Source organism: Rhineura floridana, chromosome 1 (assembly GCF_030035675.1).
Source record: "Rhineura floridana isolate rRhiFlo1 chromosome 1, rRhiFlo1.hap2, whole genome shotgun sequence".
NCBI classification, from domain to species: domain Eukaryota; kingdom Metazoa; phylum Chordata; class Lepidosauria; order Squamata; family Rhineuridae; genus Rhineura; species Rhineura floridana.
This window is the reverse complement of record NC_084480.1, coordinates 245,115,568-245,137,134: the sequence shown is the minus strand read 5'-3', so window position 1 is coordinate 245,137,134 and position 21,567 is coordinate 245,115,568. Positions and strand designations below refer to the sequence as shown.

At 40.0% G+C, this 21,567-nt stretch overlaps 1 protein-coding gene and 1 pseudogene across 12 annotated transcripts in view; both read right to left on the bottom strand.

Moving 5' to 3' along the window:
- GREB1L (GREB1 like retinoic acid receptor coactivator) overlaps window positions 1-21,567 on the bottom strand; it is a 300,655-nt gene that overhangs the window by 135,040 nt on the left and 144,048 nt on the right. For 9 of the 12 annotated variants that reach the window (XM_061596502.1, XM_061596493.1, XM_061596580.1 and 6 more), the window contains 3 exons: window positions 6,804-6,957; window positions 827-998; window positions 506-703 (listed from right to left, as the gene is read on the bottom strand). In XM_061596502.1, the coding sequence (XP_061452486.1) occupies window positions 506-703; window positions 827-998; window positions 6,804-6,809 (376 nt within the window). In that variant the 5' untranslated portion in view covers window positions 6,810-6,957. The remainder of the gene's footprint in view (window positions 1-505; window positions 704-826; window positions 999-6,803; window positions 6,958-21,567) is intronic. The other 3 variants (XM_061596554.1, XM_061596571.1, XM_061596545.1) reach the window with 2 other exon arrangements.
- Window positions 18,021-18,113, bottom strand: LOC133375973 (U6 spliceosomal RNA; annotated as a pseudogene).

The following is a 21,567-nucleotide window of genomic DNA, read 5'->3' as shown; positions in this document are numbered from 1 at the left end:
TGTATTCTACCATGGATACTTTTTAAAATACCCTCAAAATGCAACAATATGAGCTGTCACAATTATTGCTTGAAATTCAAAGGTGTACAGAATTGCAGAAAGATACAGACTTTCTGCATCTGGTTTACATGCAAAGTCCATTGAGATGAAAAGTCATGAACATATTACTGAGCACAAAATCAACTTAATGCAATTAAAAGTCGGGGCACCTTGAAGAATTTTATTATGCAAGACTTAATCCTATATCCATTTACCTATAAGTAAGCAGCACTGAACTCAATGGAAATCACTTCCAAGTAGATATTTATAAAAATGCACGGTTAACTCTTTAACATGCCACTGTTTTTTGCTACAATAGACTAACATGGCTACCCTTCGGGAAATGGTTATACCGTAACACTATCATAAACATATATTTATTCGAAACTGTCTCTCAATGTATAGCTTTTGCCAAAGTAATATTCTAGTTAAAGTTAAATTTTAGATAAGAAAGTCTTAAACCAACCATCAGTAGTGCAAGACCCTTCTGGGGCAGGTTTTTGTGCGTACGGGATTGGTGGACTATTGGAATCAGACATATCTTCATCATCCTCATCTTCTTCTATTTCATTAATAGTTTGGCTAGTGGAGAAATCCAAGCTTCCATTCTGGGTGTAACGATGCATCAGTTCTTTGTCTAGCTCTTCTACTTTTGGTTTCACGTCTGGAATGCATTATAAAAAAGATAGACCTGTACGTAAGCGATAGTGGGAAAAGATACTTATGCAAAGTTATTTTTAATGAACATTCTCCCTAGCAAAAGAGGGGCAATTAAAATATGCCATACTTGCTTGGTTACCTTCCGGCGAAATAGGAGGCTGGTCAGGGTCAAGATACAGCTGAGAGAAAATGGGCCGAGGAACAACACTACTGCATCTTAGAGAGGCTTCTATCGAGTTGTGCAGGGCTTCTTCAAAACGGGCAGATTTCAGTTGACCTGCATATGAATTCCCCATGGTCTGGAAAACAAATTGAAAGAGCTGACAAGTGATTTAGGGTTAAATATAGAGACACACATCTCCACATTATGGGGAACAAGAAATGATAAATGAACAAACATTTTATATGGTGTACACACATACATTAATATATTAGCAGTGGCAAAGAAAGCCAAAAGAATAGCTCAATGAAAAGTACGGGATGCTCTTGTTTAGGTTTGCCAGTGTGCATTTCACTGATGGAGTTCTTCACTGTTGCTGAAAAGTACTCTAATATAACTGTTTGGACATCACTGTCTGTTAAAAAAATAAAAAAAACCAGCCATTTTAAATTTCAGCTGGGGTAGAGGGAGTGTTCAGCAAAGACCAAGGGCCAGCTTGTAGATATATTCAAGGTTAAATAATGAAAACACCATTTATTTTAGAAGCATTTCTTGTTTTTATTTTTTATCCTTTAATTCTTCATTGGAACTTCATAGGAATTCTGTTTTGGCTGAACTGGCTTGCTATTCAAACCAAAGCATTGCAGACATCTCAATGAAATAGAAATTAAACAGATTATGCATCTGAGAAAGCGCAAGCTATGGCTCCCACTTTATTTTCCAAGTTGGTTTCCATGTCCAAGCAGAAGGAGCTCTTGCCTCTCTCCCCATGAATCAAAATCAACAATGGCTTGCTGGTTGGGGAAGAAAAGTAAATTTGCTGAGGGATGTTACGATGTCCAGGAGCCCAGAAATAATGCAACATATTCCTAGGATACATTCTCAAACAAAACCCAGTGTCACGAAAAAAGGTTTGATCACACCAACTTCTGAACACTCCTTGAAACAATCAACCTGAATAACAGTTTGGACACTGGGAGAACTTTGCAAGTCCCAGGGCCTCATCTTCTCCTTTAACCCTACATTCATGAATTCCACATTAATTTGAGACGATTCCAACAAACCTAGGAAGCTGTCTTATATTGAGTTGGTCCATCTAGCCCAGTATTGTCCACTCTGACTGGCAGTTGGGCAAAGGTCTATCCCAACCATAAGGCGGAGATGTCACATACTGAACCTACTTGAATGCAAAGTATGTGCTCTACCACTGAGCTAAGCCCCAAGTTGCCACCTTATTTCCTTCAGCACCATTACCTTTCCTCAGCTACCCACTTGAACCTCTAGTCTGGTTTCACATCAGAATGTTCTGGATCTAGTATTGAATAATGCACTAGTCTCACCTGTACATATACAAACCTTATTCTAAGCAAAACGAGGTGACAACTCCTGCCTACCAGAAGCCTCTTCTCCTCCTTGTGATGTCGAGGCAGCAATATAATTTTCTGGTGTGATTGTACTCTCAGATATGGATTCTAATCAATCAATACCCTCCTCCCTTCACACATTATACATGTAGTGTCCTCACACAGTTGCTACTTTGAGGGTGGGACCATCTCTTCCCCCTCCCCCCCGTCCACGTAGGGTGAAGTCTATGCAAGTAAGGCTTCTCTAGCAGCTGAAACACTGCAGGATCAGGGAAGCCTACACTTTCAGCAGCGCAGCCTTACTCCCCAGTGTTTGAGCAAAAGCCACAAATATTTAATTTCCCCTGTGGCCAAGGCTCACAGCAGCTGTCTCTGTGGCTGTGTACATTACTATTATTACTTGCCACCACTGAATGGAAGCTTTGTGGGGGAAGGATGTCTAGCAATGCTTATTTCCCCAAGCTTTTAAGTGACAATGGAACCAACTACAGTATTTGTAGGTTTTATTTTATTTATTTATAGGAATGTTTATAAACTTCCAACTTTCAAATTTTTTGGCAGTGTACAATAAAATCATCATAAAATTATTAGGTCATAAAATACAAAACAAATCATCAACGCTGAATCAAATTCTCTAAAAACACTTAGTGAAACAAACGTTTTCAGCAGATGAGAAAATATCAGAATTCTAGGTGTCTTGTCTTATTTCAATAGGAAAAGTGTTCCCAATAGAAACTACCTGTTGGACAGTCAGAAGGGCTGCTCCAGATGACTGCAGTGATCTGGCCAGTGTACAAGGAACAAGGTGTCCTGGTTCTAGGTCATTTAGAGCCTTATATACTAAGAACAATACCTTGAACCTAGCTCAATAATATACTGGTTTATTATTTGTAATTGATTTATTCATTTTATCTGTTCCTCTTGTAATATGTAATTGGTTTACATATTTACAACTGGTCCCAGGGTCAAGAACAAGAAAGGGCAGGATAGAAAATTCCTAAATGAATAAAATAATCTGGCCCCTACTGCTGGAGAGGAGCAAGCAGTGGGGATTCATAGCCACTTCATGCTTTCTTGAAGACAAATGCAATATGGTTGCTCAATGCAAACAGACAGGCTACTTGACTCTTCTACCCCAGCTCAACTTATCTTTTGAGACTGGGGGCTGAATGATACATAGGTACTTCCCTTTTCATCTAGTCACTGAGAATAGCACAGTGTATTGCTACATAATCCACTACCGGAAATTCCACTGTGTTTAAACACAACAGATTATTTTTGGAGCAGGGGGATGTCCTTTATTACGATGATAGGGACAGGAAATCATACCCAAAGAAGGTACTATTTCCTGCTCCTCTAGCTATGGCCATGATTGTTCAAAGTATATGTTGGGATTAGGGTTGCCAGGTCAGATGCATCCCAAACCCGAATTGTAGAAGAAATGGGAGACTTCAATTATCCCGATATCTGTTGGGAGACAAATTCTGCCAAACACAGCCCCTCCAAGAAATTTCTGACTTGTGTTGGAAACTTTCTCCTACAGAAAGTCGAGGAAGCAACCAGAGGATCAGCTATCCTGGACTTGATTCTAACCAATAGAGATGATTTGGTGGATGAAGTGGCAGTTATGGGAACTCTGGGGGAAAGTGACCACACTATACTTGAATTCTTGATTTTAACAGAAGCAAAAGCTGAGAGTAGCCATACACGCACCCTGGACTTCAGGAAAGCTGATTTTAATAAACTCAGAACAATTGTAAATATGGTTCCATACCAAGCAACCCTAATGAGAAAAGGAGTCCAAGATGGGTGGGAGTTTCTAAAAAAGGAAATTCTAAAAGCACAATGGCAAGCAATTCCAACAAGGAAAAAAAGGGGGGAAACAGTAGAAGAAGCCAATGTGGCTTCACAAAAAGCTTAGAGATGACCTGAAAACAAAAAAGGACACATACAGGAAGTGGAAAGAAGGCCAGGCCACAAAGTAAGAGTACAGGCAGGTATCACGGAATTGCAGGGATGGCGTCAGGAAGGCTAAAGCTGAGAATCAGCTGAGGGTAGCAGGAGATGCTAAAAGCAACAAAAAGGTTTTCTTCAAGTACGTCCATAACAAAAGACAGAGAAAAGAAATGGTGGCACAGCTACTCAATGAGGATGGCAAAAAGATAACAGATAACAAAGAAAAGGCAGAAGTGCTCAATTCCTACTTTGGATCAGTCTTCTTCCAAAAAAGGGTCTATGACCCTCCCAGGAAACATGAAGTAGAAGGGGCAGGATTGGAGCTTGAGATTGACAGACAAACAAGTCAAGGAATACCTAATCACTTCGAACGAGTTCAAATCAGCAGGGCCTGATAAACTGCAACCTAGAGTATTGAAGAACTGGCTAAAGAACTCTCAGAACGGCTGTCTATTATCTTTGTGAAATCATGGAGGATCGGTGAAGTGCAGGATGACTGGAGGAGAGCTAACGTTGTCCCTGTTTTCAGAAAGGAGGAACCAGGGAACTACAGACCAATCAGCCTAACATTAATCCCTGGGAAAACTCTGGAGTAGATTATAAAGCAGTCAGTCTGTAAGCACCTTGAAAACAATGCAATGCTTACTAGAAGCCAACATAGATTTAAGCCAAACTAATCTCATCTCAGTTTTTGATCGGGTAACCTCACTTGTAGACTGTGAGAATGCTGTGGACATAATATATCTCAACTTCAGCAAAGCTTTTGACAAAGTGCCACATGATATTCTGATTAGCAAGATAGCTAAATGTGGGCTGGATGGACAACTATCAGATGGATCCACAGTTGGCTCCAGAATCGTACTCAAAGAGCGCTTATCAATGGTTCCTTCTCAAGTTGGGCGGAAGTAACGAGTGGGGTATCACAGGGCTCGGTCCTGGGCCCAGTGCTCTTCAACATTTTTATTAATGACTTGGATGAGGAGGTACAAAGCATGCTTATCAAATTTGCAGATGATACAAAATTGGGGAGCACAGCTAATACCATGGAAGACAGAAACAAAATTCATAGAGACCTTGATAGGCTGGAGCACTGGGCTAAAAACAACAGAATGAAATTCAACAGGGATAAATGCCTACACTTAGGAAAAAGAAACCAAATGCAGAGTTATAAGATGGGGGATATGTGGCTCAGCAATATGACATGTGACAAGGAACTTGCAATTGTCGTTGATTACAAGCTGAATATGAGCCAACAGTGTGATGTGGCTGCAAAAAAGACAAATGCTATTTTAGGCTGCATTAACAGAAGCAAAATTTCCAAACTGCGTGAAGTATTAGTTCCCCTCTATTCGGCACTCGGTGGGCCTCATCTTGAGTAATGCGTCCAGTTATGGTCTCGGCACTTCAAGAAGGATGCAGAAAAACTGGAACAGGTTCAGAAGAGGGCAACAATTATGATCAGGGGACTGGAAACAAAGCCCTATGAGGAGAGACTGAAAGAACCATGCATGTTTAGCCTGGTGAAGTGAAGACTGAGGGGAGATATGATAGCACTCTTCAAGTACATGAAAGGTTGTCACACAGAGGGGAGCCAGGATCTCTTCTTGATTGTTCCAGAGTGCAGGACATGGAATTATACGCTGAAATTGCAGGAAACCAGATTTCAAATGAACAGATTTCAAAACTTCCTAACTGTTAGAGCCATACGACAATGGAACCAATTATCTAGAGAAGTAGTGGGCTCTCCGACAAGGGAGGCAATCAAGAGGCAGCTGGACAGGCATCTGTTGAGAATGCTTTGATTTGGATTCCTGCATTGAGCAGCGGGTTAGACTTGATGGCCTTATAGGCCCCTTCCAACTCTACTATTCTATGATTCCATGATTCTATGAACCCTGAGATTTTAGGGGCGTGCCTGAGTGACCATGGGCCGGGCCTGAGTGACATCATGGGCCGGGCCTGAATGACATCATGGGGGAGGCCCAAGTGACATCATTAAGCATGATACATTAAGCATCAACCACAGTTGCTTGGCACATACAATTCATACAAAAACTTTTCTCTGATTAGAAATTAAGATAGAAATCTTAGCTAAAAGATGCAGCCTGAGTAGGAAAATTTACTCTAGCCAATTTGCTTCTGGCAAAAAGGGTTTAAGTGCCTTCAGGCCAGGCCAGTCACCAGAAGGCCACTGTAGGAAGAAAGGAGCCTAATGTTGCGGAGATGTCAGATGGGAGCACTCAGGAGTAAAGATGGATGCCCCCGAAGGCTGCAATTCTAAACCCACTTACTAAGGGACTAAGCCCCATAGAACTCAATAGGACTTACTTCTCAGTAGATATGGTTTGGACTGTGTTGTTGGTAAAGCTTGACTAGGGATCCTCTGCAAAGATATCCAAGTAGGATTGAAAAACCCCTGCCTAGAATGCCCTGACCCTACCTTTTAACATCCAAATATCTTTACAGATTTGACCCTTCACTTCAGAAAGAGGTCTGAGAAATGAGTAACAAGATTCTCTACCGTTTTCTGTCTCTCCTCTGGGCTGCTATAAACTCAGTTTGTCAGCCAACCCAATTCCAGTGAATATAACTGACAGAAAGAAAGCACACATGATGTGGTCTACCTTCATAGGCAGCAGCTGGGGAACAACAGTTGCAGCCACGCTGCCCAGTATGTGAATTCTCTTTCACCACTATTGGGCAAGAAACAAACAACAAGGTGCATCATCAGTGGGTTTAAGAAGGTTGACTGGAGCGCTGGAATCACTGTTGTTCCTTCTATGGATGAAAGAGAGTGAGGATAAAGGTAAATGAAATGCAAATAGAAAAAGAAAAGACACGGCTGATTTTTTAAATGCAGTACCATACCAACCACAACAAGATTCCTATGAGTAAGGCAGAAAACTAAGCATCCCACAACTAGTCAGGATTCTTAACCAAACACCAAAACTAAAAAAATCCTGGCAGCCAGTCAGCCAAGGTCACAGAAATCCCCATGCAGCACAACCTGACCCAGGAGCTGCAGTTAGTGCAGAATGCTGCAGCACGATTGCTAACATGAGGGAGATTCTAACAGCACATAACCTCTACTCAGAAATCTGCACTGGTTGCTGATTTGCTACCAGGCCAAGTTCAAGGTGTGCTTTCCATGTTATGGTGCCACATAGTACTTGTTCTGCTCTTGTAAGAAAGCAATCCTTTAGTGTGGCTGCACCTACACTTTAGAACTCCCTGCCTGTTGACATTAGCAGGTGCCTTCATTGTACTCTTTTCGGCACCTTCTAAACATATTTTCGTTTAGGCAAGCCTACCAGGCATGTAGAAGCTGTTGTTTTTTATCTATTTTTAACTCATTGCTGGTTTCATTATTTTGAATGTTTTTAAATACCTATCTTTAACGGGTTTTGCCAATAATTGTATTGTTTTAATTCCTGCTATAAGCCACTTTGAGGTTTTTTTTACAAGAAAGCAGTATATAAATGTTGTAAATAAAATAAATAAATAAATTTTGGAGTCACTGTGGCCTGTGGGTCTCTGTCCTCTTTTGTACAGAGCCAGGCCATTTGATACCATCTAGCTCAATACTGATGACATGGACTAGCATTGGCTCTCCAGAAATCCAGGCAATAGTCTCTTCCAGAGATTGAATTTTGGACCTTTGCATGCAAAGCATGTGCCCTACCACTGAGCTACAGCCCTTTTAAAAAATGTATCTTTTAAAATTGTTCTTTTCAATTTACTAATCAGTGCACAGCGTACAAGGGCAGATTCACACCATGCATTTAAAGCACATTCAATATACATTTGAAGCACATGAATCCCACTACGGACTCCTGGGAACTGTAGTTTATTAAGGGTGGTGGGAACTATAACTGTGAGGGGGAAACTTCACTCCCCAGGATTCTTTAGGGGAAGTCATGTGCTTTAAATGCAAGTTGGATGTGCTTCAAATGTATTATGTGGATCTCCATTACTGCATAAACTTTGCCTAAGGGCACACTTCATAGGGTCGCCATAAGTCGTAATCGACTTGAAGGCACATAACAACAACAAAATAATAATTTACAACCATAGTGTGAAATCAGATACATATTATTATTTATTTATTATTTGATTTATACCCCGCCCTTCCTCCCATATCAAGACATATTATGAAGAAATATTTATTTAAGCATGAATGTCAAAGATGTTTATTATTTACACAACCTGTAAAGATATTTATAGTGCAATCCTATGCACGTTTACTCAGAAGCAAGTCCCAATGTATTCAATGGGGCTTGCTCAGACAGGGAAGCATGCACAGGACTCCAATTCAATGATAAGGAACTTCACTCACCCAATCCAAAATTCAGAATCATGCCACGTTAAGCTGTTTTGCAACTGTTTTATATTTGTTTTACAGTTAATGGATTTTAAATGGCTTTATATGTTGTTGTGAGCTGCCTTGGTTTCCAATTCTACCTCACAGGGTTGTTGGAAATATTCCATATACACACACACTGGAGATGTAAAAATACATACACCCCATATAATAGTTATTGTCAAAACCAGTTGGCCATTGCGGAACATTTTTTTAATTTTTATTTTTAAATAACTATTAGTTTCCTGCCAAATAAAAGCAGTGACACCTAAGTAAGCCCTGCCTTACTGCTTTTTTTAAAAAAAGGATCGGAGAGCAAGAGAAAAATTTACAACACAATCATTTTCTATGTTCTATGATTTCTATGTTCACTCAAAAGTCCCATTGGTTTTCAGCACAATCCTAACCAACTACTCAAAAGTAAGTCCTACTGAATTCAATGGGGTTAGCTCTCAGGTATGTGGAATTAGCATTGAAGTTTTACTCCCAGAAAAATTTCATATTGGGAAGGTTTTAAAAACAGGTTATGATTAAGACAAATAAGCTGCTCTCTTCCACAGTCCTGTAAAATTTAAACTTTGTTTGACTCCTTAATTAGAAAAGTATAACACTGAAGCATGCACTTTTTAAAACTTCTGTTCAAAAATTATTTGAAAAATAAAAAGTATAATATACAATTTTTGCAAGTAATTAAAAAAATCTTGTATGTACTTTTATGCCTACCAAGATCTTTTTGTGATCTTCTGTTGTAGTGCAAACCTATGCATGTTTACTCAAAAGCAAGTCCCAATCCTGTATAGAGAAAGTACTCTTTATGCTGCTGAAAGCTATATATTTACTGAATTTCTGATGTGAAAGGAAACAGGTTCTCAGAACCTGAAATGATGTTTAGCTCTTGCTATTGTCAATTACAACCCTGACTTCTTATTTGCTTTTAAAACCAGAAGCTGGGGGGGGGTGACATTTTGGTGTATACCTGGGGAACCAGACCACCTAGAAACATTTTTTTTAATGAAAGCTGAAAGTCAGGAGATTAAGGTGAGTCATCCAGAGACCCGGAGAGGACCCCCAAAAACTGGAGTCTCTAGCCGATAGCTGGAAGTCTGGTATCTCTAGCTGGGATACACTGGCTTCAATAGAGCAAGAAAACCAGCTGCATTAGCTAGGGCCACTCATTTTAGTACAGAGATGGGAAGGCTATGGTCCATCAAATATTGTGGGACTCCAGTTCCCATCTGCGTTAACCAACATGGCAAATTGTAAGATATTATGGGGAATATAGTCCAAGAACATCTAGGTCTAGGCTTTCCATGTCTGTTTGAATGCAACTTTATCTAACAGTAGTAAACCAGAAAACAAGAAGTAAAAGTTGCTTATGCATAAAGTGACTTGCATATCCTAGTGTGCCTTTGCCCACTCACCATGTAGAACCAACATCCTAACTCAGAGATTTGTATTTTTTGAAGTTCAACATACATGGCCAAAAGTTGCCCTTCCCCATTAATATTATCTGATTGACTTTGAAAACATACAAGAAGTGATAGTAAAGGCGTAACATTATCCAAAGTAAACTAAATCAGTTTAAGTACAAAAGCAGCAACACTGTGCTTGCTGCTTTTTCTGTTTTCCTTGGGATAAACTGAAGCAGAGGTAATCTGTGAACTCAAATGAATTACATAGGTAGTAACCTCCCAAAATGGATCCCTGTAGAGCCATACTTATCAAGTAAATTTAAGGTGATGGGTGTCAATGTTCACTTACTATTCTGGACATGATAATGAGAATTCAATTTTTTTCTGAGGAAGAGATACAAGCACCTGCTTAACTTCCAATTTTTTAAAAAAGTTGGGTTTTGGCTGGCTTGTCTGCTGAAATTGCTATTATTAAACATCAAGCAGCTTTGCAAAAGGAAATGTTGCTATTCTTTTTTCACAGATCCAAGTGGAATGCAAACTGTTATGTTTTGGCTACGATCATATCAGGGTGGTACTAATACTACAATTAATACTAATATTAATTTTAAATCCAAGGAAAAATTTTTACCAAACAATTTATGCTCTCATGATACTAAGAAAACAATATGAAAGAAGGATATGAGTGTGTATATGGCCCAGGGTATGTTCTGAAGGCCACTACAGTAGGGCCCCACTTTGCGGCGCTCTGCTTTACAGTGTTCCACCGATACAGCGGTTGTCAACTGCAGAAAGACCCCGCTCCTACGGCGCTTGTTCCGGTTTTACGGCGTTTTTTTGTACGTTGGGCGCCATTTTTGTCAATGTCAGTCAATGCGTTCCACTTTACAGTGGATTTCGCCTTACAGCTGGAGTCCGGAATGGAATCCGCCATATGAGCGGCGCCCTACTGTACATGTTCATGAGGCCACTACCTTGCTGAAGCGTAGCAGGTTTGGGTCTGGTCAGTGCCTGGATGGGGGGCCACCTAGAACCACAACTATGCTGCCTTGAGGTCCTTGATGAAAGGAAGGCAGAATATAAATGTAAGAAAATAAATAAATAAAATATATATGCACATGCGTGCGCACACACACAGGGATTTACTTTTCTGGCTTTATACACTAACTTGCATCTGAAAGCTTTTCACCACAACATTTCAAGTTAAATCAAGAATCAACTTTACAACACAGCTTGCTTTGCATTTCTAAACAGCGGAGTTTGAAGATAGGATCTACTGGACCTGCTGTGATAATTAATAGGCTTCTCCAATGAAAGTACATTCAAGCCAAATAAGTCTTTTCAACATCAGCAGGGATGACAACATGCTGAAAATAATTTATTAGCATCTGATTCAGCTATTGAAATATACTATACATATTCCAGCAACTGTAAACCTTAGGCAGATTTTAAAGTGCTCTGCCAGACTGCTATGGCAAGACCCTTTTATTTTAATCAGAAACAAGATATTAGATAAAGCAGATGGCCCATTGATTTCATCCCAGTAGACTTAAGATAGCCTCTGCCTTCAGCATCACAGAAACTACATAACGTAATCACACAGGGCAATATTCCTATACCTTTACAATAGTGCTTACCTAGTTTGATGAAACTGTGTTCTGAGTTTACTAAGATTTTCTATGCCCTGTGAAAACCACCAAACCTCACAGATGCATCTGCACACCGTCTACATACAGTGTGCCATTTCTTCCCCACCTTCCCAGTTTCTACATCCTCTGTATGACTCCCACTTGCTCAGGTAATGGGAGTGCCCAGAATGCCTTGCTCTGAGAGTCTTCCCCCCCAGTCCTCCCTAGACTGAGGCAAAAGAAACATACCAAAAAAGTAAGCTGACGGGGCGCTGCAGCTGCCATTACCATAGCAGAAATGAAGAGGAGTGGGGGCAGTGATGAAGAGGAGTGCAGGAGAGGGGGCAACAGTTCAGGCCAAACTATGTAGGAAAACCAATAAGGCTTATATCTCATTGGATGTAGCCTCAAGCAAGAAAATACTTTCAAACATTGGAGAGTTTTTTTTTAAAAAAAGACAACAAGATTATGCTGCAACTTGATTATGTTAAAATAAGAACGCAATCCTAAGCACCTATACTTGGGAATAAGTTACACTGAATTCAGTGGGACTTAATTTTTATTAATTAATTATATGATTTATATCCCACCCTTCCTCCCAGCAAGAGCCCAGGGCAGCAAACAAAAGCACTAAAAACACTTTAAAACATTATAAAAACAGACTTTAAAATACATTAAAACAAAACATCTTTACAAACATTTTTAAAAAGCTTTCATGACATCTTTAAAAAAAAGGTTAAAAACATATTGTTTAAAAAAAAGAGTTTAAAACATATTAAAAAGCAATTCCAACACAGACTGGGATAAGGTCTCAACTTAAAAGGCTTGTTGAAAGAGGCGCCGAATAATTCAATAGGCACCAAAAAATAACAGAGATGACGCTTGTCTAATATTTAAGGGGAGAGAATTCCACAGGATGGGTGCCACCACACTAAAGGTCTATTTCCTATATTGTGCAGAACGGGACCTCCTGATAAGTTGGTATCTGCAGGACAACCTCAACAGCACAGCACAGTGATCAACTGGGTATATAAGGGATGAGACAGTCTTTCAGGTATCCTGGTCCCAAGTTGTATAGGGCTTTGTACACCAAGACTAGAACCTTGAACTTGGCTGGGTAGCAAATGGGCAGCCAGGGCAATTCTTTCAGCAGTGGGGTGATATGTTGGCAATACCCTGCCCCAGTGAGCAGTCTCGCCACCGCATTTTGCACCAGCTGCAACTTCCTGGCCAACCTCAAGGGCAGCCCAACATAGAGCGCATTACAATAATCCAGCCTAGAGATTACCAGTGCATGGACAGCAGCGGTCAGGATATCCCAATCCAAAAACAGCTACAGCTGTCTTACCAGCCAAAGCTGGTAAAAGGCACTCTTAGCCACTGAGGTCACCTGGGACTCTAGCGACAAAGATGGATGCAGGAGTACCCCCAGACTACAGACCTGCTCTTTCAGAGGGAGTACGGCCCCATCCAAAGCAGCCAACTGACTAATTATCTGAACTCAGGAACCACCAACCCACAGCGCCTCCATCTTGCTAGGATTTAGACTCAGTTTATTGGCCCTCATCTAGCCCACCACAGAGTCCAGGCAGTGGTCCTGGGCTTGCACAGCCTTTCCCAATTCAGATGTTACAGAGAAATAGAGCTAGGTATCATCAGCATACTGCTGGCACCTCGCCCCAAATCTCCTGATGACTGCTCCTAAGGGCTTCATATAGATGTTAAACAGCATGGGGGTACCCTGTGGCAACCCACAGCACAACTGCCAGGGGGCCGAAAGACAATCATCCAATGCTGTTCTCTGAAAACGACCTTGGAGATAGGATCGGAACCACTGTAAAACAGTGCCTCCAATACCCATCTCACCAAGTCGGCACAGAAGAATACCATGGACAATGGTATCAAAAGCCGCTGAGAGATCAAGTAAGAATAACAGGGTCGCACTCCGCCTTTCCTTCTCCTGATAAAGGATGACCAAGGCCGATTCAGTCCCATAACCAGGCCTGAACCCAGACTGGGATGGGTCAAGATAATCTGTTTCATCCAAGAGTACTTGCAATTGCTACACCATAACCCTCTCAATCACCTTCCCTAAGAAGGGGGTATTTGTGACCGGTCAGTAATTGTCACTGACCAATGGGTCCAGGATGGGCTTTTTCAGGAGCAGTCAAATCACCGTCTCTTTAAGGGTGGCTGGAACCACTCCCTCCCGCAATGATGCATTGACCACACCCTGGATCCACTTGGTCAAACCCCCTCGGCAAGCTTTAATAAGCCAAGAAGGGCAAAGGTCGAGAGGACACATTGCTGACCGCATCATCGCAAGCACCTTGTCTATGTCATCAGGCCGCATCAACTGAAACTGTTTCCAAGAAGCTGCAGCAGACATTGCACTGAACACCTCGTTGGGGACTACAGTATATGTGGATGGGGCATCAAGACTGCTACAGAGGCGAGCAACTTTACCCTCAAAGTGCCTTGCAAACAATTCACAGTGGGCCTCTGAAGGTTCTAAAACTCCATTTCCTGCAGTTGATTTTTGAGAAGACATGCATAAGATCACACTGCATATTTGACTGGAGCGCTATCCACGTGTTGAGTGGACCTGTACAGGGGTAGTGGGATTGTGTCCACTGCCCCACCTCGACCTCCATGCATTCTACAGAAGATAGGAATAGGCTGTTTTCGGAATCAGAAACCCTAATACCACCAGAATTCCTGATCATATATACAGCCCATTCTCTGCTTCCACTGAATACTCAGTGGTAAGATAATAAGGTTAGCAGACAGAAAGAATTGGGGGTTGAAGCCAGGGGCCTCAATGCTGCTGACTCCCCATGTGTTCACTCAACATATGGCTATGAAGGTCAGAACAACGATTGAGACAGCATTCAAAAGGTGGTGGTACCAAACTGGGATATAGGAATATTCACAGAATGAAGAGGGAGGAGATGAGAAAGGGACATGTCCAATGGATCCATGAAACTTTATAGCCGTAGTCTTCCCCTAATAAAGTCCTAAAGGAGTTTGTCTGTCTACCTACCAAGGAAGATAGGAAGCTGCCTTCCAACGAGTCTGACCATTAGCCCTCCTAACTCAGTGTTATCTGCAAATGGATCCAGTTTCAGACAGGTCCTTTCTGGTCCTATGTCGAGGTGCCAGGGATTGAACCTGGAAGTTGTGCATGCAACACATGTGCTTTATCATTGAGCAACTGCCCTCATCAGCTCAAGTTGGCTTGATTCAGCCATTCTTCAAGGGCTCATAGTCGATCCTCTCATGTTACTGATGAGGACAACCAGCAGGTATATTATTGGATAACTTACTATCCCATTGTTTACTATTATTTGTTGTTCTGTAGAAATGAATACTGTATATACATTTAAAAATGATCATTTGTCTTTTCAACCAAGAGGTTTTCTTGGCATTCCAATACTAAGACATACTACCCCTCTGGACGTTTCAGCTTCAGAAGAAAAAAAAATGTAATTTGTAATTAAGGCTATGATCTTGAGCATATTTGCTTAGACAGGAGTGCTCCTGAAATAAATGGGGATTGCCTTCGAATGAACCTGCTCAGGACTTGCCACATCTCAGAGGATGACACATTTTGTTTTACACTGTGTCAAGAATCAAACTAGAAAACTGGATGAACTGGTGAGCAATTTGAAATAAGGAATCCCTCATATCAATATAGCAGCTAAAAAGCTCCTTATAAGAAGACTGTGCCACATTGCCACGCCTGTTAATACAACAGCTTGCTACCAACACAAGCTTTTATTTTACTAGTACTCTAATTCTCACTGTTTTTCAATAATTTGTCTTGTTTATTCAACAATCAACTTGGAATTATCAAAGTCTTCTTAAAATAGATCTATGGTATTTTCATATTTAGAATTGTCAAGTACTGAACCCTATCTATTTCTCTGAAAACCAGAAACACTGATATCCAATATCTAATTTAAAGGGCTGCTTTGTGCAGCTTTATATATGGCATAGCACATCACTAAGGCTACTTTCACACTGCACTGTATTCCATTATTCTGACAATTTCTTACCTGGTAATTTGCACTTTATATTTCATCTTTCACACAACGCACAAGCTAGCTCCAGAATTCAAGTGGAATGTGGCGGAAGTTTAGCGCTAATTTCGGTGATAAATGATACCAGAAATAATCCATTAGCGAGGCTGGAAACCCGGAAGATTGCAGGAGTTTTTCACTAGCTGCAGCTGCTCATGTGACAGGCATCCCAACATGCAATGCATTCCCGCCCTTTAGTCATGTGAAGGTGTTGCCAGACGAACATTGTACCGGTATTCTAGCATCAGCACAGATAGCAGCAGCATTCCCCACCCCACCCCTGTCTTGATACAACTAAAACAATGTAAAAAGTCATATCCTAAAGGGAGAGGGCTTGCATGGCGACAGGACAAGATCTTAGACCTCCTACACAGTGAGGAACAGTGTGTATGGGTGAGGGACAAAAACAAGCCATGTGAAAGACAGTTGTATGAAATGCTGGTATATTGGCTGAAAAAGCTGCTGTTCCTTAACGCAACAAGTACTGCAGTGTGAAAAGGATTTTAGAAATCAGAACAGAAGCGCTACCTTTTTAATCCGTTAAACTAATACAATCAGCCCCATGTGTGAAAGCAGCCTAAGAGCTCTAGCAATATTTGAATTTTAATACTGCAAGTCCGCATCCAGGGTGAAAAGGTGAATGGTGTTGGGTTTTAAATACCCAGTCGCTGTCCTTAACAAATTTCACTGACAGACTGCATATACAACACCCACCAGTCCCAGCTAGCATGGCCAATGGTCAGAGATTATGGGAGTTGTAGTCGAACAACACCTGGAGGAGCAGTGGTTCCCCATCCCTGTTATAACCTTAGAAAAAAGAAGAAAAAATATTTAAGGATGTAAATGGCTATGATGCATAAGTTCCTTTATTTGCTGACAAGAAAGTTTACAGACTGTTCTTACCAAATGGCTCTGGGTAGCTCTGGTCACCATTATCTCCCCCTCTGTCAAAACTCCTAGATTGTATCATATATTGATGGCGTTAACATAATATACGAATAAATAAAATATGAAGGGAAAACAATTTTTTCTAATATCAGTTAGAAGCTAAATCGTTTTAGATGACTACTACATACCCATTCTTTTCCATCCAGTATTTTCCAGTGATGTTAAAATGTAAACATTTTTTTTAAAAAAATTACAGATATAATTAATACTAGGGGAGTTCTGCCCCCCTGCTTGCTTTGCTCGCCAACCCCTCACCACTTTCCCACTAGACCTTTCCCTTCTCCTCCAATGCAACTAAGCTCCTTTTCACCATTTTTGAAGCTGCTTCTCTCTTTTGTTCTGCAGCCTGCTTTTCACCTGGTTTTTCATCTCTACATCCATATCCTATTCTTGTTCTATTGGTTCCCAAATTGTCCCAGGTGAGTGTGACTTCTATTTGAAAACAGCAAACTGCAAAGTGATGTTTCTCCACTTCTTTAGAATGTTTGCCACACGTATACATTGTACATGTAAAGAGGAAAGCAGGACTGTGCTGCTAGCCACATCCCAACATCATGCACCCTTCTCACAGTGTGATTAGTTTCTAATTGAGGATTTGCAGCTAAGAGTTATCTTAGAATATTATAGGATGGGCTGGTAAATTGCCTGATAAGGTTTTTTGTAGCCTATATAAAATCTTTTCATATTACTTTTATTTCACTCGGGCACAAGAGATAATTTATTTGAAAGGTTTTACATTCTATACACTGCAAGCTATTCCAGCTAATATGAGAGGATTAGTTGTGGCCACAACCCTTAAAGTGATAACTTGTGGCTCCATTGCCCAGATGGTTTTAAATAAATGCTCAAAGGATAAGCTTTATGATAGGTAATGTTTACATTCCAACGTCTTAAATCTAAAGTTAAAGAGATCAGGAAGGTTAAAAGTGGTAAAATTTTTGCTAATCCTCTAGAACTTGACAGTGACACTCTTTCTCCTTAGCTCCCAGTTTCTAAAATAGAGGTGAAAGTTCAGCTGAAATAAGAAAAAGCTCCTGGCTAAGATTTAATCCCTGCAAAACTGCTTAGAGCAAACATTGATGGTGGGCTCTGGCTTTGGCAGCTCTCTTCACAGGTATAGACAAAACAGGACATGTGTCAATTGACAGCTGGAGGGAAATTGTGGTGCCAATCTTTAAAGTTTAGGCTTAAAAGAGGCTTAGAAATGATCCCGCCAATTATAAGTCAATAAATCCTCAAGGTATAATTAGGAAATTGTATACTAACCATTGTATGATAATGAATAGACTGTAAAGAAGCAAACAAAAATTCTATTTCATGAACAATTATTTTAGACAGGGTTGATTTATTTTAGTTAATTGCTTTCTAGTATCCCATTTAAATTAGAAGTATCTTAGAGGATGTAGGCGGCAATTATTTGATAAGTTCATTGAAGTTTGTTTTTGCTCAGGGGCCATGCTAATCTTCTCTGTATCGTTCCAATTTTAGTATATGTGCTGCCGACTTCCGGGAAGGGTGACTTCACTTGTGCCTGCTTTTTGAGACGAGCTCTCGTCTCAGAAGAAGCTTTTTCAGTTTTAAAATCAATCAGAACGTTCTTTTTGACTGGTAAAGATTTTCTCCCGGGCAGGGAGAAACGTAGAGATTAACCACAAAAGCCTGTTTTTGTTGGGAGGACTGGATTTCATTAATTTATGAGAGAAGGTTCAGCCAGCAAATGCCGGACGGACTTCCAACAAGCTCTAACTGATTAAGCGACACATTTATCTTTTCTTCAAAGAAAAACGGACTTTAACAGGCAAGCATCCTTCTTTCTATTTTTTTTTCACCTGGTTTAAATCGTTGCAGCAAAAAGAGATTTGTCAATGAATCAGCTATAAAGAATTTCTGGGTGAGTTATAACTCTTCTCTTTTATTCACGAAATTAAGGAGGAAAGAAATTGAAAAAGCTTATCTTTGTTTTTATTGCAAAAAGCTGGCCTGGAAGTGCATTCTAAAGATACAAACGGAAGAGGGATTTGTATTTCGAGGAGGGAAAATAAAATAAATTTGATTTATGAACTTTGGAGTATTATATGTCCGGGACTATTTTCTTTTTGGTCTATTTCATTTTGACGAATCTACTTGTTCACGACGCCACTAACTGTTTTGAAGCTGGGAACTAAATTTGTTTTGTATTCCTGAACAAATAAGAGATAAGGCAGGCTGTACTGTCTACACTGTGATGTCATCAAGCCTGGAATATTAACCCAATTGTGGCTGAAATAATTTTTGTTTTCGTGGTTTTAAGAATGGCAATCAGGAAAGTGGCTGAGACCATGGAAAAAATTATGTTTCAGAAAATAATGGATGAGATGGAGATAACGAAACAAACCCTGAGACAGGGTAGACAGGAGATGAAAATTGAATTAGGCAAAATGACGCAGGAGCTTAAAGAAATAGGGGATCTTGTGAGAGATTGATGAGATTAGAGATGAGAAAAGAAAAATTAAAGGGAAGATACAAGCCCTGGAGATTGGAACAAATGTGGAATTGGAAAAAGATCTGGAGTTTATGGATATTAGAAACAAAGTTTACTGTTTGGAATTCAACGTTGTCTCTGAAGAAATTAATGAAGATATTAGAGATAAAGTTATCAATGTCTTGGATAATTTTCTGGACTGGAATGATGTGATGGAGCTTGACATAGAAAAAATCTATGGAATTAACTACAGATATGTGACAATGGAAAAATTCTCAAGAGATGAGCCAGTGCATTTTGTAAAAAAGAAGAACAGAGATATGACTTTACAACAATATTTCAGCAACATATTCAGAATTGATGGCAAGGAAATATTTGTGATAAAGGAAATTCCCATCAGACTCTTATTATATGACTATGGCTATGACAGCAAGATTAATATGGGATACTGATAATGGAAGAATGGATACTGAAATTACTGGACTGAACAGGACTATTGAAGATGGAAGATGGAATTAATATTGATAATGGAAGAATGGCTATTGAAATTATTGGATCTAACAGGTTTGATGAGATGGATTAATCTATATGTTTATTTGGACTATGGCTATGACAACAAGATTATTATGGGATACTGATAATGGAAGAATGGCTACTGAAATTACTGGACTTAACAGGATTATTGATAATGGAAGAATGGCTACTGAAATTACTGGACTTAACAGGATTATTGAAGATGGAAGATGGAATTAACATTGATAATGGAAGAATGGCTATTGAAATTATTGGACCTAACAGATTTGAAAGAGATGGATTAATCGACATGTTTATTTGGAGAAAAATTGAAAGATATATCTCTCAAGGAATTGAAACCTCTCTTTGACTTTTTGTGGAAAGAATAAAGTAATGTTTATGAGATTTGATGATTAATTAAGATAACTACTGGAGGAAAGTGATTTTATAATATAATTTAAGAGACAGGATTGTTATATATTGTAGACCTATAACTGATCTGCGACAAATCGGAAGTCAACATTTTATTTTATTGTTTAATTATTTTTGTTTTGTTTTGTTTTTTGTCTTTGAAAATTTGAATAAAAATTAATGATACAATGAAGTTTGTTTTTGCTACAATACCTCATGAGAAATTATGGGATAAATTGGCATATACCATCATAAATAAAAAGTTTATTTTAATTAAATATCTTTATACCAATACTTCACTTGAAGTTTGCTGTAACACAGATGGCAATCTGACCACTCCAGTTAGTGTTTCTCAGGGAGTAAGACAGTGCTTTATACTGGCACCAATCCTTTTCAATTGGCATAGTAATTATCTAGTGTTTACTTTTGCAGTTGTGCCTCCTCCTCCTAAATTGCATCTAAAGTGTTGCCACCTCTGCTACGTGCTCATGATACTGTCTTGCTCTCAAGGAGTTGGCTTGGCCTCAAAAGACTATTGCAAATAGGGTTGCAAAGTCAAAAGCATCCCAAACACTGTGATTTCAAGGGCAGGCCCTAGTGATGCCTTGGGGGCGGGCAACTGTAGTTGATGCTTAATGTATCATGTTTGATGCCACTAAGCATGATACATTGAGCATCAACTACTGTTGCTTGGAGCATACCATTAATTTTAAGAAAATGTCTGATTGGAAATTAAAGATAGAAATCTTAACTAAAAGAGGGTGTTCCCAAAGTCCAGCTGAAGTGACAGGATCATTTCTTCTCACCTGCTTAGGGAGCCTGGGTAAGGAACATTTAATCTAGCTTACTTGCTTCTGACAAGAAGATTTTAAGTGTCCTTAGGCCAAGCTAGTCACCAGAAGACCATTGCAGGAAGAAGGGAGCCTAGTGTTGTGGAGATGTTAGATGGGAGCACTCAGGAGGAAAGATGAATGCCCCTGAAGGTTGCAATTCTAAACAGACTTACTAAGCCCCATAGAACTCATAACTGAGTAGATAAGGTTGGGATTGTGCTGTTGGTAAGGCTTGACTAGGAAACTTCTGCAAAGATATCCATATCAAAGCAGGGCTGGTGTTATGGAAATATGCAAAGATATTCAGCTGTCTGAGCTGCATGTGTGCCAGTGTGTGGATTTACCTAAGAAGCAGGCTTTTACCCTGCATTTAGATCACTGAGACCTAGTAAAATAAGGAAAGCTACTTTATTTATAGAAATACATAGTAGACAGGAAAGGCATACCTAGTTCTAACTAAGTTGGAGGCTCAATGCCCAGACTTGGGTATTGCCCTCATGGCTCAGGAAAGAGAACAAAGATGTCTCCTCTCTCCTTGGACACTTGAAGAAAAAGACAAAGGAAGGAGGGGCAGGTCGGCTTCCCTGAGCATATCAGTTTCCGAAGGAAGGAAGAGAACAGCACAGGTAAAGGTAGGCAAGCCTAGCTAGCTGGAGCACCCTAACTCTATCTTCTTTCTGGAATACAAACAAAAGAATACAAACAGGAGTTGCTCTTGCCCCACTTTCAACAGTTGGCAA